Below are 14347 nucleotides of genomic sequence, written 5' to 3' on the forward strand. Positions count from 1 at the left end.
AGACGGCGCCAAATTATTTGACCAAAAACTTTTAAGTTCTTTTTGTTAAATCAATTTAATAAATAGATAAAGGATGAATCCTAGTTAAATATAATAAATCCCAGATCTGAAGTTCAATAACTTTGATGGTACCGTATTCAAGTCAACGAATGCCAAGTTAATGCTCAATGACTATTAATAAATATGAGAATGAAAGCATGCAATAAATGTGACAAATGGCATTATATGTAATAAGAAGGAATTTGTCACCCAAATGTTGAATGAGATGGATGATTCCTTCTTCTGACTATAGCGTGTGACAACAGACTATAGAAATGAACAAAGTATTCTTGGATCTTGTGAATAGAAGAGGAATGTATAGTAATGGAATCAAACAGAGGAGACAAGACAAGCTTTTTTGTATATTCTTGATAGTCAACCCTTTACAAGATGTTCCCTCATAAAAGTCCGGAAGCTCCCCAAAATGTTCTCTCTCTCTACCTATTTATAAGGGATATTCCTAGAAAACCCTAAAATAGTATAATTGGGGGAATATTCTATTTGAATATTCCTATTCATAGTCCTGGGAATATCTAACCGTTACTGCTGTTTGTTCTCTACTCGACCTTGGCACTGGCCTCTCTCTCTGGGCGACTCCTCGCCACTGGACCGTGCTTGGTTTCGAGCTAGGCCTCATATCGTCTGTTTGTATTCACTAAACTCGACCTAATTTCGATCCATACAGTTAGTGTTTCGACCGGTGGAAATAACCACTATTATTTGCATTAAGGTAGGCTTTCAACACCACACTTCTTGGGATGCGGCCCTTCCCCAACCCCTACGTGTGCGTCCTTGTGTACCGAGCTGCTCTTTTTTTTTTTTTTTTTTTTTTTTTTTTTTTTTTCTGACATTTAAAATTTACCAACAAAAGTAGAGTCGACATTCGGAATTCTAGTTTCTTTGAGTTCTTTCTTTAAAAAGAGTTTGGCCTAAAGCTACTATTAGCCTGTTTGGCCAAGCTTCTTTTTGGCCAAAAGTGCTATTGTTTTTGGCCAAAAGCACTTTTGGCCAAAAATTAAGGTGTTTGGCCAAGCTTTTGGAAGGAAAAAAAGTGCTTTTGAGGAGAAGCAGAAACAGTTTTGGAGAAGCAGAAAAAAGTAGCTTCTCCCCAAAAACACTTTTTTGAGAAGCACTTTTGAGAAAAATACACTTAGAAGCAGTTTTTTAAAGCTTGGCCAAACACTAATTGCTGCTCAGAAGTGCTTTTCAAACTAATTAGCCAAACACAAACTGTTTCTCACCAAAAGTACTTTTGAGAAAAGCACTTTTGAAAAAACGCACTTCTCAAAATAAGCTGATTTTTGCAGCTTGGCCAAACGGGCTATATGTTCGACTGAATATGTAACCTAAACTCTAGCTCCATCCCTGCTTACTAACCTGATTAATTCTCAATTGGGCCCTCAGGGTCTCTTGTGGGGAAGCATTGCCCCTATTAAGAATTTCTTCATTTCTAGAGCTCAAACTATAAATCTTTGATTGATAATGGAGGAATCATATTCATCTTATCACACCCCTTGATAATTCCTAGCTAATTAAGTGAATACTCACTTGTCTTGTCTCTGGCTTCATTTTTTAGTTTATCTAATATTCCCGATGGCGAAAATTTTTTATAATGTCAAATCACTTTTACTTGCGGTAGTAGGTAACTTGCCATATTTTTTAAATAACAATTACTAATAGATATCTTTTAGGAGACCTAATGAAAATGTAAATATTAATTGTATTATTGTTGTATAACTTAAAATACCTCTATGCAAATACATCGAACCCGACTTCTTCTTTTTTTTTTTTTTTTTTTTTTTTTTTTTTTTTTTTCTGTTTTCAATCTACGCACATAAATTGTTTAAGAGATGTCCACTCTGATAGTAAATTAGTTATGGAATCTATTAAACTTGTGTGGAGAACAACACGAGCAGCACTCTGGGAGCTCACATAATTAGAGCTTTTTCTCTTAGTTTATGTTTTCTGATCACCTTTTAAACAATATTTATTTATTTAAAAAATAAAGCAGATACAGAATATTACTATTTAAAAGTGAGAAATGAGCTGGGAGAGCATGTCTGAGACTTTGGGTAGAGCAAGATCCCATTTCCAAAACTAAATCATTGAGGAATAAACAAGATAATGACAAACCAATACCATTATTTTATTCGACTTTACCTTACTTTTTTCCTCGTAAACTGTGGTTCATATTTTTAAATTTGAACACTACCTAATAAGACAATCTTGTGTTTCATTTTTTAATAAATATTAATTGTTTTTTTATTTACTTTGCTTTTTTAAGTGTTAATCCTGAAAACTCGAAGATGATATTTATAAATTACAATTATACAAGTACTACGGTGGAAAATTGGCGTAACTAGTAAAGTTGTTGTCATATAACCAAGAGTCACAGGTTCGAACCGTGGAAACAACCTCTTGCGGGAATGCAGGGTGAGGCGGCGGAAACTCCTGTGATCCGGCCCTTTCTCGAACTTACGCATAGCGAGAACTTAGTACACCAAACTGCTTTTTTTTTTTCCAGTAGTACAGTTATTAGGCTCATTTCCACTCATAACTTCTGTAGATGCTAATTAGTATATCTCTAATTAAAGAAAGTAGGATCTGTATACAATAGACGGTCTTTATTTTATAAAATAATCTTAGATACTGAATTTACCACACCGAGTTTTACCATGTGTGCCTGACCATAGAATTCTCACAAAATCATTGTAAAGATAAACCAGTAGACAATATAGAGCATTTCTAATTTTTTTTTAAAAATTTTGTATACTATTGGCCAATAATACTAGGAATATTTTTGTATTTTTTATTCACGATTCTTTATAATTACATGTTGTGTCATTAGTGCCTATTACATTGTTGTTACTATTATTTGCTATTTGGTTGCTTTATCTCCACTGTTCTTTGAGCCGAGGATCTATCGGAAACAACCTCTTTATCTCTATAAGGTAGGGGTAAGGTCTACGTACACAGTACCCTCCTCAGACCTCATTTATGAAATTACACTGAGTTTGTTGTTGTTGTTATTATTTTGTATACTATTAGCATACAGAGCTACATAGTCAGTGGAGATTCATATATCTAACTGATAAAAGTGTCTATACATGAAACTTCATGTTGAATGTCTACAGATGATAATTCATGCTGTTTTATGTTGGGTTTACTTCATATATATGCTAGCATATGTGTCTTCTTTCATTTTTGGTAATTGTCCCAACTAATCCTTAATTACATGGATTATCCCTAAACAGATAGTCCCGGCTTTTGAGATTGTGGAATAATTCTCAGTCCCTCCGTCCCAATTTATGTGGCAGAGTTCAATTTCGAGAGTTAAGCGAGTTTTTTTTTTTGGTTGTGATCTTTTCATATGTCTTCTAGATATATTAATTTGTTAATTATTGTGACTTATAGTACTTTTTACGTAGTTTCCAAATATATAAATTTTATTTCAAAAAATCTAAAGATTTTATGTCCGAATTTACGGTCTTTGACTCTTTAAATTTGAATTCCTCCGCATAAATTGGGACAGGAGAAGTATAATATATATAGTGTAATCCGTTATAACAGATAATTCACTCTATTTTTTTTTGTTTTACCGGTGGTTATATAGTGCATGTTTACTTAAACTGATGATATAGTACATTATTAGTCATCAAACCACAGTAGATTTTTCAGTGTGAAGTCTTTTTACCTCGTGAAAGTTATTCAGTTTTCCAGGTCGATAGCTGTTTTACTTCCGTCGGGATCCGTGAAGTAAAAATAATAATTATAGACGTATTTCAATACATACACTGGTTTCGAAAATGTTCTTGCTAATATTATGGGGATCTTTGAAATTAATCTAGAAGAAAGAAATGCTAAAATGTCCCTAGCTTAAATGCTTAATTATCTTACAGTTTTAGGATTTAAGTCGGGAAAGAGGAAAGAGGGTAAAGGTAGATAACAGCAAAAATAACAAACTCAGTGAAATTTCACAAGTAAGGTCTTTGGAGTATAATGTGTACGCAGATTTTATCCATATCTTGTGAAGGCAGAGAGGTTTTTTCCGATAGACTCTCGGCTCTGTAAAAACATATAGTTATAATATTGTTGAAAAAAATACGATAATGAAAAAAAAAGTAATAGCAACAGTAAGATAATAAGGTAATCGAAACCAAAAAAACAATCAGTAGTATTAAAAATTTAAGTATAAGAATTAAGGTAACTAATTAGGAGGATAAAGGTAGACGATATATATTTATCTCATATCCGATGTTTTACTCGTGTTTATATTTAACCAAAGTTAGGCAGCTAGCTACCATATCCATTTATTTTTTTTAAAAATACTCTAAATGGACTGTAGTATGTCAGAAATTTCTGCAACGTTTGTCTTTTGAAAAAAAATAAAATTAAGGATGAATGATAATGAAGTGAAAGGTAGAAAGTGGAAGCTACTTAAAAAGAAGAAAAATAAGTAAACTTTTAAGCAACAGTGTGCATGTTAGTAGTATTAAGAGTTAATCAATAACTCAATCATGTCAATGTAAATAAGAGAAAGTTGCATTGAGAGGAGGGGTCTACTCATACCAATGATTTAAAATGTATATTATTGTATGCAAAATCAACATCTCCATCTCTCTGTCCTTACTTTTCTCTTATTTCAAAATCTCAATCTCCATTTATACAAATCAAACTCTCTTTTTATATGGTTTGCTTTTTCCACTTAACTTTATGAGATAAGGGAAAGGTGGTTCAATAAGCAAAAGTGTTCTTGACATAGTTTTTTTAAAACCATATGCTATTCAGAACTCACCGGTCCCAATTAATTCAGATTCGCGCCTCGTAAGCTATTTACGGACGAAGTATATATTCCTATTGAGAATTTTTTTTGTTCTCAAGACCCTTGATAGGAAGGTGTGGAGGTTGAAGATTAGGATAGTAGGGTAGCTAGTTTAGTGTTCTCCCCGTCATACCGGTAGTATTAGCACATACTTTAGTTTTCTATTGGCATTAAATTTCTATGATCTACATGTCATTTCTTTCATTGGGGTCTCCTCATTATTTGTTGTGATTTATGCTACTTTTATATAGCTTTTTTCTCTATTACGATTCTTGTTTTTCTCTTTTATAATGTAGTGCTTATGCTTCTTTGAGCCGAGCGTCTATTTGAAACACCATTTCTACCTCCTCAAGGTAGAAATAAGGCTGCATAGCACTACCCTCTCCCAACCCTACTATATATAGGATTATACTGGATTTATTGTTGTTGTTGTCGTTAAGACTCAACTCGAAATTTCAAGTTAGAATGTGCAAATATCTCATCCATACTAATACACTACTCTGTAAAAAGTTTAAAGTTTTTTTTTTTTAAACTTTTTTAAAAGGTAGAAATAAAATAAAGAAAGAAGAGATTTTTTCTGGGTTTAAGAATAGAACAAAAGAAAAGACAGAAAGTGCACGTCAGAGTTAGCCGTAGAGTGGTCTCCTTCTTTCATCGGGTGGAGAGGATTACAGAGAGGATTCCCTCTTCTCATCCATATCTCTCTCCTCTCTCTCTCTCTTTCTTTCTCTTTCTTAACAGTTGTAAGAAATTTGGTCCAGTTCATTTGTTCTTATATGCATGGTTATTATTGGATTTTCTTGATTTTAGCAAGACTATATCCATTGAAAACTTGAATAAGAATAGTGTTCTCTCCCTCTAACTATTAAGCTTGCTTCTTCTCTTTGTTTTTATATTTTTTTTGGGGTTTGAACAAAAAACAAGACTTGTCTGTTGGGTTGATGCCAAAGGAAGAAGAAACCACAAGGTAGTTGAAGTTATTTTTCAGGTTCAAACAACTCAAAGTAACCAATTTTGTGTTCTTTTTCCTCTATTTTGTCCATTATATATCACCTAATACTTTTTATCTTTTTCCATGTTTGTTTTTGTCTTTAGATCTCAAACATATTTATACTGATTTTAAGGAAAGATCTTTGTACTCATATTAAATTTCACAATCAACAGGTAGATTTTACCTTGAAGAAGGAAAAGCTAAGAAGAAGATGATAAAAGGTTTTATGAATCAACAAAATCAACCTGTTGTTGTAGAGGAAAACATGTCCAATTTAACATCTGCATCTGGTGAAGCAGCAAGTGTATCTTCTTGCAACAGAAATGATAATAATAATAATAATAATAATAATACTGCCGGAGGAATCTATCCCCCTCAGTATAACTTTGCTCCTACAAATCAACAAATTCAGGCTCAACATCAAATCAAGAAAAAGAGAAACCAACCAGGCAATCCAGGTCGGTAAATTTAACGATGCTTACTTTCATTATTTTTACTCACAAAATCTCTTTAACTTTTTTCCTTTTTCTTGGAACAGACCCTGGTGCTGAAGTGATAGCTTTGTCACCAAAAACACTAATGGCAACAAATAGATTTGTTTGTGAAATTTGCAACAAAGGATTTCAAAGAGATCAGAATTTGCAGCTACACAGAAGAGGACACAATTTACCATGGAAACTCAAGCAGAGAACAAGCAAAGAGATAAGGAAGAAAGTTTATGTTTGTCCTGAGCCAAGTTGTGTGCACCATGACCCATCTAGAGCACTTGGAGATCTCACTGGAATCAAGAAACACTTTTGCAGAAAACATGGTGAGAAAAAGTGGAAATGTGAGAAATGTTCAAAGAAATATGCAGTTCAATCTGACTGGAAAGCTCACTCTAAGACTTGTGGTACTAAAGAGTATAGATGTGATTGTGGAACTCTTTTCTCAAGGTAACTAAACATGGAATATATCATACTGTATTTTTTAAAGTCATGAAAAAAAGTCTATTTTTAAAAAAAAGCACACCGTAGAGTCTAGTCATATAGTAGTAATATTCATATAGCTTTACAATGCAAAAATTGTCTTTATTTCTTTCTTCATCTTCATTCTCTTTAGTAATTTATATTTTTTTCTCTAAATCTTTTAGGGGTCTAAAGCATAGGCGTTTGAACATGATTCATAAAGAGTCATCAATTGAGTAGCATTATTAATATTTTTGCATATATTTCAGTAGTATTTAGTATATTTGTTATTTTATCTTTTTTCTATTTTTTGTTTGTTTAGGAGGGATAGTTTCATCACACACAGAGCATTTTGTGATGCATTAGCTGAAGAGAGCGCAAGAGCAATAACAGGAAATCCAATGCTCTCATCTCAAACTGGTTCTTCTTCTCACATGAACCTTCAGTTTCAACAATCTCAGTTTAATAGCCATGAATTTCCAGCTGCATTTTCACTGAAGAAAGAGCAACAAACCGGTGGTTTCAATTTGAGGCCTGAGATTCCGGCATGGCTAATGACTTGCCAGCCATTAGCCGGCGGTGGTCCAGGTCCTGGTCCGCTACCACCGCAACCCATTGACCTAAGCTCGTCGATTTTCCAACCCACTAGGTTCGATCAGGACTACAGTACGCCGAGCCATGGCCAAGACTTAAACCCTAATCCTAGTCCTAATTTCAATTCAACAGGAGGACTAGGCTCTCCGCATATTTCTGCAACAGCGTTGCTGCAGAAGGCAGCACAGATGGGTGCGACCATGAGTAACAAATCCAGTACTGTCTCTGCAGCAGCCACAGGCCCAAGCCCAACCATGCTAATGAGACCCCACCAGTTTCACGTGTCTGCTGCAGCTGTTGAGTCTGTTAGCAACAACACAACTGATGTTGGACTTAATTTGTCCTCACGTGAAGACTTCACTACTGGTTTTTTCAATAGCTTAGCTTCATATGGGAATAAAGCTGCTACTGTTACTGCTGCTACAGTCCCTGTAACAGGTCCATTAACGAGTGCACCATCACCATCTCCCACTTCTTTTATAATGACTTCGTTTTCTTCTGCTAATACTACTGGATTTGAAGGGCCAAATTTCGAAGATGAATTTGGTGGCATTGGCATTTTGAGTTCGAAGAAAAACAACGATGGTAATGATGATATGACTAAAGATTTCTTGGGTTTAAGACCACTTTCTCAGAGCGATATTTTCAACATAGCTGGTCTAGTTAATACTACTACAAATGAGAACCAGTCTCAGAATCACAAAACATGGCAAAGTTAATTCAGAAATATCCTTAAGCAAGAACAATTTACTTTGCCGCCTAAGCATATATAGTACCTGCAAAATGCAGGTTCTTTTGTCCTTCTCTCTCTTTTTGGATGCTAATGGCTGTAATTGTTAAATCTGTAATTTTTTTTTTGGTTTATGCTTTTTAAACAGAATAAAGAGATATCTAGAACTGAGAATGGAAACCCTAGCTAGATAGTCTCTTTGTTGTTGCCCAGCTGTTATGGACAGTGACATCTTTATACACAAAAGTGCATTTTCAAGCACTCGGAGGAGTAAAATTAAATTCTTGGTTGATGGATTTTTGTTTTTCTGAATTTTTTGAACTTTTTCATTCTATATATATGATGTGTATTTATTGTTGGTTAGTACTTGGACCACGTTTCTGGTCACTTACACTCTTTCCTATATTGATTTTGTTCATGATCTTAAATGGTATGCTGTGAAAACATGTTTGTGTTATTATAATTCTTTTGGCAGTGACATCTAAATTAAATTCAAAATCAGTTGATGTAACGAACTCTTTATAAATTTAAGGGATGGTAGCTTTTATTGCAATTCCCCTATATAATCATTTGATATAATGAGTAAAGAGTAATGACCGGCCGGCCGGTGCGTTAATGTAATACTATATGGTAGTAGTAAATATTAAATGACGTGACATGATAATAAAATAGTACTATATATTATATTATTGGAAGTGGGTTCTGCATAAGCATGTAATATAAGGACAAAATTTTCAATTATACTTGTTGTCGAGTTGGTGAGGCACATGTTAACGACCGGCACAAAGCATTCTTTATGACATTTGGATATCCTTATTTCCAATCAAATGGACCAGTTTTTACCATATAACGACTCTGCAGATCAGTTATAATTTGAATAAAAAGATTATTTTTAAAAAGACTTTGTTTTTACTTTTTCGAAATTCAAACTACATGAACTTTCACCAATATTTTAATATGTAATATTTTTACTATACTGATATGAGAAGAATTACAAATTATAATATTTTTCATATAATTTTCAAATATTTAAATTTTAATTCTAAAATAGTAAAATAATCTAATCGAATTTAGTTTTAAAGATTCTCAAATAATTGACTAAATATACATTCACATATATTTAAATATACGTTTTCTATACTCCCCCTATTTCAGTTTATGTGAACCTATGTTTTTTTAGTTCGTGTCATATTTGAAAACAATTTACTCTATATAACAATTTGCTCATTTTATACCACAAGTTTAAATTTTTTTTTTATTTTTAACTTTGTACTTAATTAAACAGGTTCACATAATTTAAAACGGTGGAACATGAGAGAGACATATGCATGAAGGCGTAGATATAGAAAAAGTAAAGGGAAAAGAGATGCTGTGTTGAGTTTGACCCCTAATGTGGGCTTCAATCCCGAGGTGGGATCAGTTTTGACGCCCATAAGGCTGTTTGTTACCTTTTTCTTTTATCTATCTAACCTTACCTTATTTCCCACATCCCCACCAGCTAGTTTGGTCTTCCCTCCTAATGTTACAAGACTAGCGGATGTCGTGATTTCTCTAATATTTTGCCCGTGTCATTGTACCATGTACTCGCACAATCCCACGCCGTGTTAACATGCTCTACTATTCTTGTGAAAAAACAGGTAACTTATTCACATGAAAAGTACGAACACATAAAATTATGCTATATATAAATTAAATCCATACATATACATATAATACTGGGGTGGAGCTAGCATGTGATACGGGTTCGGCCGAATCTAGTAGTTTTGGTTCAAATTTTGTATTTGTCTTAAGAAATCCATTAAATATATATAAATTATTAATTTTGAACTCAATAACTTAAAAGAACTACAATATCAAATCCATAAACCATAAATCCTGACTCCGCCTCTGTATGTATACATGATAACTGTAAATTTGAGAGAATGCAAAATGCTTGCTTTACGTAGTAGTAGTCCTCTGATTTCAGTCAGTAAATGTGCTTTCGTTTCTTGTATGAAAAACAATAAATAAGGGAATTAATGTACTTTTTACGAGGAAAATTGAAAATTTTATCGTTAGTATGGCAGCGGCGCAACCTTGGGGATTCTGAATACTTAGCCCTTCTATATATACGTAGAACAGGAAGACGCCAAGTTATTTGAAAAGTGAATATTTAGCCCTTCCACTAAGTAGAATAGTAAGTGTCCAAATTTCTTATTTTATTGTCTTTTCAGTGATATTTTGATTTATTTGCAATATAAGTACACTAGATTAATTATAATTTCATTCTCGACCCCAAGTTTCACTATTTACTCGTATGAATATAAGCAACGGTAGAAATGGAGAATGATTAAAGTACGATTACCCAAAAACAATTACTAATTGTAGAGTGAACATATTAAAGCCATTAGTTGCATGCATGTGTAAAATGTAAAGGTGGCTAACATGCACATGAATGGTGGTATGATTTTGTATTTTGTGGAATAAAGCTAGACTGAAAGTGACTTTACCAATGACTACCGGCATTATGTCAAAATTTTGTAGTTGCCCACTTGCAATAGTACGTCTTATTATAACATTCAAAGCTAACGACTGATTAGTTTATTAGGAAAATTCGCCCAGGTATACGTGTTTTCACACGTGATATCAAACGCATTATATTGCAATTGATCGACATGCAGCCTTACATGTAATTAATTCAGGATGTAAGATATATAAACTTTTTATAAATAAATAAAGTAGATATATAAACATACAATATAATAGTTTCTAACATTATCATCGTAATTTACTCATTATAGTAAGTTACTTATTACTTATTTTAGATTACTAATCAATACTTTTAAATTAAGTTATAAACTAAAACTAAGATTGTTTACCCTCGAAATCGGATAACAATTAAGTTTGTAAGTGGTTTTAAGGATACGCGGGATAATTTGATACAAAGCGATAAATTGAGTTAGATTGAATAAACGAAGATAAGATGAATTCAAACCACATGAGGAGGATAGTTCCAGTCTCAGTTAAATATTCACCATCAATCCAAGCTCGCAATGGCCAACAGTGATGAGCAAGAAAAAGAGTTAATAACAGAGAAAAATAATAATATATTGCCTTGGAATGCGTGTTATAATGTTTGTTTTGAACTTATCTAACCCCCTTTATATAGTAGGGGAGTCCCATTCTAGGTACAACTCTATAAAAAGTAGGCAGAATGGCCTAAATAGCACTTATACTTGTGCCACTTTGTCATGCTGGTCCTTATATTCAATAAAGTTTCATCGAGACACTTATAGTTGTTCAAAATCAATATTTTAAATCCCTTCGTCATCGCGTGTCTCTCAATCACATGATGTTAGAATCCACGTCATATAAAATATGCCACATCACCTTTTCTTTTTAATTTTACATGAAAAAGAAATAATACCATCACCTTCTCCCTCACTGTCATGCCACCAGATTTGGTGAACACCATGAACACTCCCATTTCCAGTTCCTCTATAAAAAAACCTTCTTCCAGCACTACCTAAATCTGTCGGCGTTCATCAAGGCATTTATGGTGGAATTATTAAATTGAGTAGGAATAACATACACCACTCGATTCTTCTGTCCTAATTGAGTCTCTACAAACTGGATTAACTTTAGAAACCACCCAGCAAGATAAGATGTATCCTTTAATTCACAAGGCTTACTTCATCAATATTTTATTATTATAATATTAAAATTGAATATGTTGACTGATAGGTATAGAACAGAACAACAGTAGTAGTTTTCATTGAGATTTACGCGACGTTCGGAAGCGTCCATGGGGGCGGTAAGTGGCAGAGATTCGCGATCCATAGAAGAAGCCTCTATTCCTTCACTCATCACTTCCTATCCATCTTCACGATTTCACTAGCTTCAAATCCCGTCCCTCCTCCATTAAATCTCGCTTTCAGAAAGGATTCCTAATATTACACTCCATCATATTTGGGTAAATTTAATTTCATCCATACATAACTACAACCGTACAAACATAATAAAAAATAAAGATTTCTATCAATCAAATTGCACGATTTTATACTGAAAACAAACATTGACAAAGCAAAAAATAATGGTGGAAATCAGATACATAAGCTATTTTGAAAAGAAAAAGAAAAATAAATGGGGAAGGGGCTGCGGGAAGAACGAGAAGAAATGGATTAAAGGCTGGGGAAGAAGAAGGGAAGAAAAAGAGAAAGAAATTAAATGGGGGATTGGCTGGGTTGAAGACGGGAAGGAGAGGAATAAAGAAAAAAATAATAGGGGAGGGAGTGGGTAAACTTACAGTATGTTTTTTAATTTCTTTTGTTTTTTTTCGGTTTTATTTTAATCATTTTTATTCTAAAATTTTATATTCACGCTCCTTGTACGCGTGAAATATACGCGTTTTGTACACCTCAGTAATAAAGTTGCCACATATGCTCGGTCAATGGTCAAAGGGGTTTAAAATACTGATTTTGAACAATGATAAGTGTCTAAATGAAACTTCGTTAAATAAAGGGACCGGGATGACAAACGTGAATAAGTACAAGTATTTACTAGGCTATTCTGCCTAAAAAGTAAAAAAATCTTTTGATTAACTGATTGTCGGTTCCCCATCGATACTTGCCGAGATCCTCGCCGAGATATCCGGCCAGTCACAGATCACACGACTTTCTATTGGCCGTGCTTGATTGCCCGACAATATTTTTCGAAGTCGTTCAAGTCTAGGACCGATCCCGAACCATGACCCCGATATTCTCGAGGGTGGGTGTCATGCCTCCGGACTCCGACTCGATGAGACCTTTGCCTCGATTTCGGCCCCTTATTATCAAGTCTCGAGCTTGGCTTATCATATAGGGGACCGGGGTGTACCACGAGTCCGGTATTACCCGTATACAAATTGTCCCCTCATTTCTCGAAGAGTAAATGACGAGAAACGACATGAGCTCCCGATTCCTACTTCGATACGTCGTAACATAACCAAAACATCTGAAACGTCTCATCAGTCATGTCATAATGGTATTAAATGCATGTCATTCGCCGGTCGGATGTCCCTAGATGCGAAACTCGCTGAACTCCTATGAATACCCCTCCTTCATTCATTTTTCACTTTACACCAAATCTTCTGCCTTCATACTTTCAAGATTTCAATAATCTTCTAGCGTTTTTACCTCCGTTACTCAAGGTTCTTCAGTACTTTGCAAAGAACTTTTACGCATCTTCTACTCAAGCCAACAAGTTTGACTTTTCAACTTTCAATCTTCTTCATCTTTTCCAAGCTTTTTCTTTCATAACAATAGCAAAAACCTCAAAATTTGTTCCTCAGAAGGATTCTCCTTCTTCCTCCCGATCAACCACTGAGGTCGAGGAGACCGTTGATAAGTGGGGATTTTGGCTACTCATTAGCGCCTTTTACTTTTGTTTTAGTCCAAAAATATTTAATTGTGTTCCGAAAACTTATAAAATGTGATTAATTACAGGAATATTGGAAGATGGACTCCCGAGATGAAAACCAACTCAAGAAGGAGTAATCTGAACTCAAGGACAAAAAAGGCAAGGAAGCTCATAAGTGCGGACCGCAGAATATCATCTGCGGCCGCAGATTATGAAGGAAAAGTTAGTAGAGTTTGGTGCAACGTGCGATCCGCACATGAATTGTGCGGCCGCAAAAGCTGGGCCGGGAGCAAAGTTCAGATAATGTGCATTCCAAGTCCATCAAAAGTGCTGTCCGCACAAGAATTGTGCGGCCGTAAAAGTAGTGCTATGCGGCCGCAGATCAGAATTATGCAGCCACAGACTTCCAGTCTTGACTAGTTGAAGAATTCTGCGGACCGCACATGGAATTGTGTGGCCGTAGAACCTCCCGAAGGGCATTTTTCTCCAAAATTTCTAGCCCTGTATAAATAGACACGTTTCACATTTTTAGGTTAGCTTTTGAAATGAAGCGACTATAATAGTTGTTTCTCTTTACTTCTTTTAGTAGTTTTTCATATTTTGGGATATTCTTAACATAGATACTATCATTTTGATTTTACAATATGAGTTTAATTAGCATCTCTTCTTCTGTTTCTTTAATTTCAAGCATGAGTAGCTAGATTTTTACGAGGGTTGTGACCCAACCCTAGTGTGTAAACCTTATGGGTGTCTAATTTAATGCTTGTTTATGGTTGGGTGTTTATTATTTAGCCTTGTTCATGCTTTAGTTTGTGGAATTAATGGTTGCAAACATTAGTTCATGCCTA

The 14347-nt window shown here is 34.3% G+C and overlaps 1 protein-coding gene across 2 annotated transcripts; it reads left to right on the forward strand.

Moving 5' to 3' along the window:
• Positions 1–5451: 5451 nt before the first annotated feature.
• LOC109240117 (protein indeterminate-domain 7-like) lies at positions 5452–8486 on the forward strand. Of its 2 annotated transcripts, none has more exons than XM_019406743.1 (4): positions 5452–5849; positions 6026–6310; positions 6391–6787; positions 7122–8486. In XM_019406743.1, exons 2-4 carry the CDS (start codon positions 6064–6066, stop codon positions 8110–8112), a joined length of 1635 nt encoding a protein of 544 aa, XP_019262288.1. In that variant the 5' UTR covers positions 5452–5849; positions 6026–6063; the 3' UTR covers positions 8113–8486. The 2 variants fall into 2 exon arrangements, with proteins under 2 accessions (XP_019262288.1, XP_019262287.1); XM_019406742.1 differs by having other exon boundaries at positions 5452–5828.
• The last annotated feature ends 5861 nt before the right edge of the window (positions 8487–14347 follow it).

The sequence above is a fragment of the Nicotiana attenuata genome, unplaced genomic scaffold, assembly GCF_001879085.1.
Source record: "Nicotiana attenuata strain UT unplaced genomic scaffold, NIATTr2, whole genome shotgun sequence".
NCBI lineage: Eukaryota > Viridiplantae > Streptophyta > Magnoliopsida > Solanales > Solanaceae > Nicotiana > Nicotiana attenuata.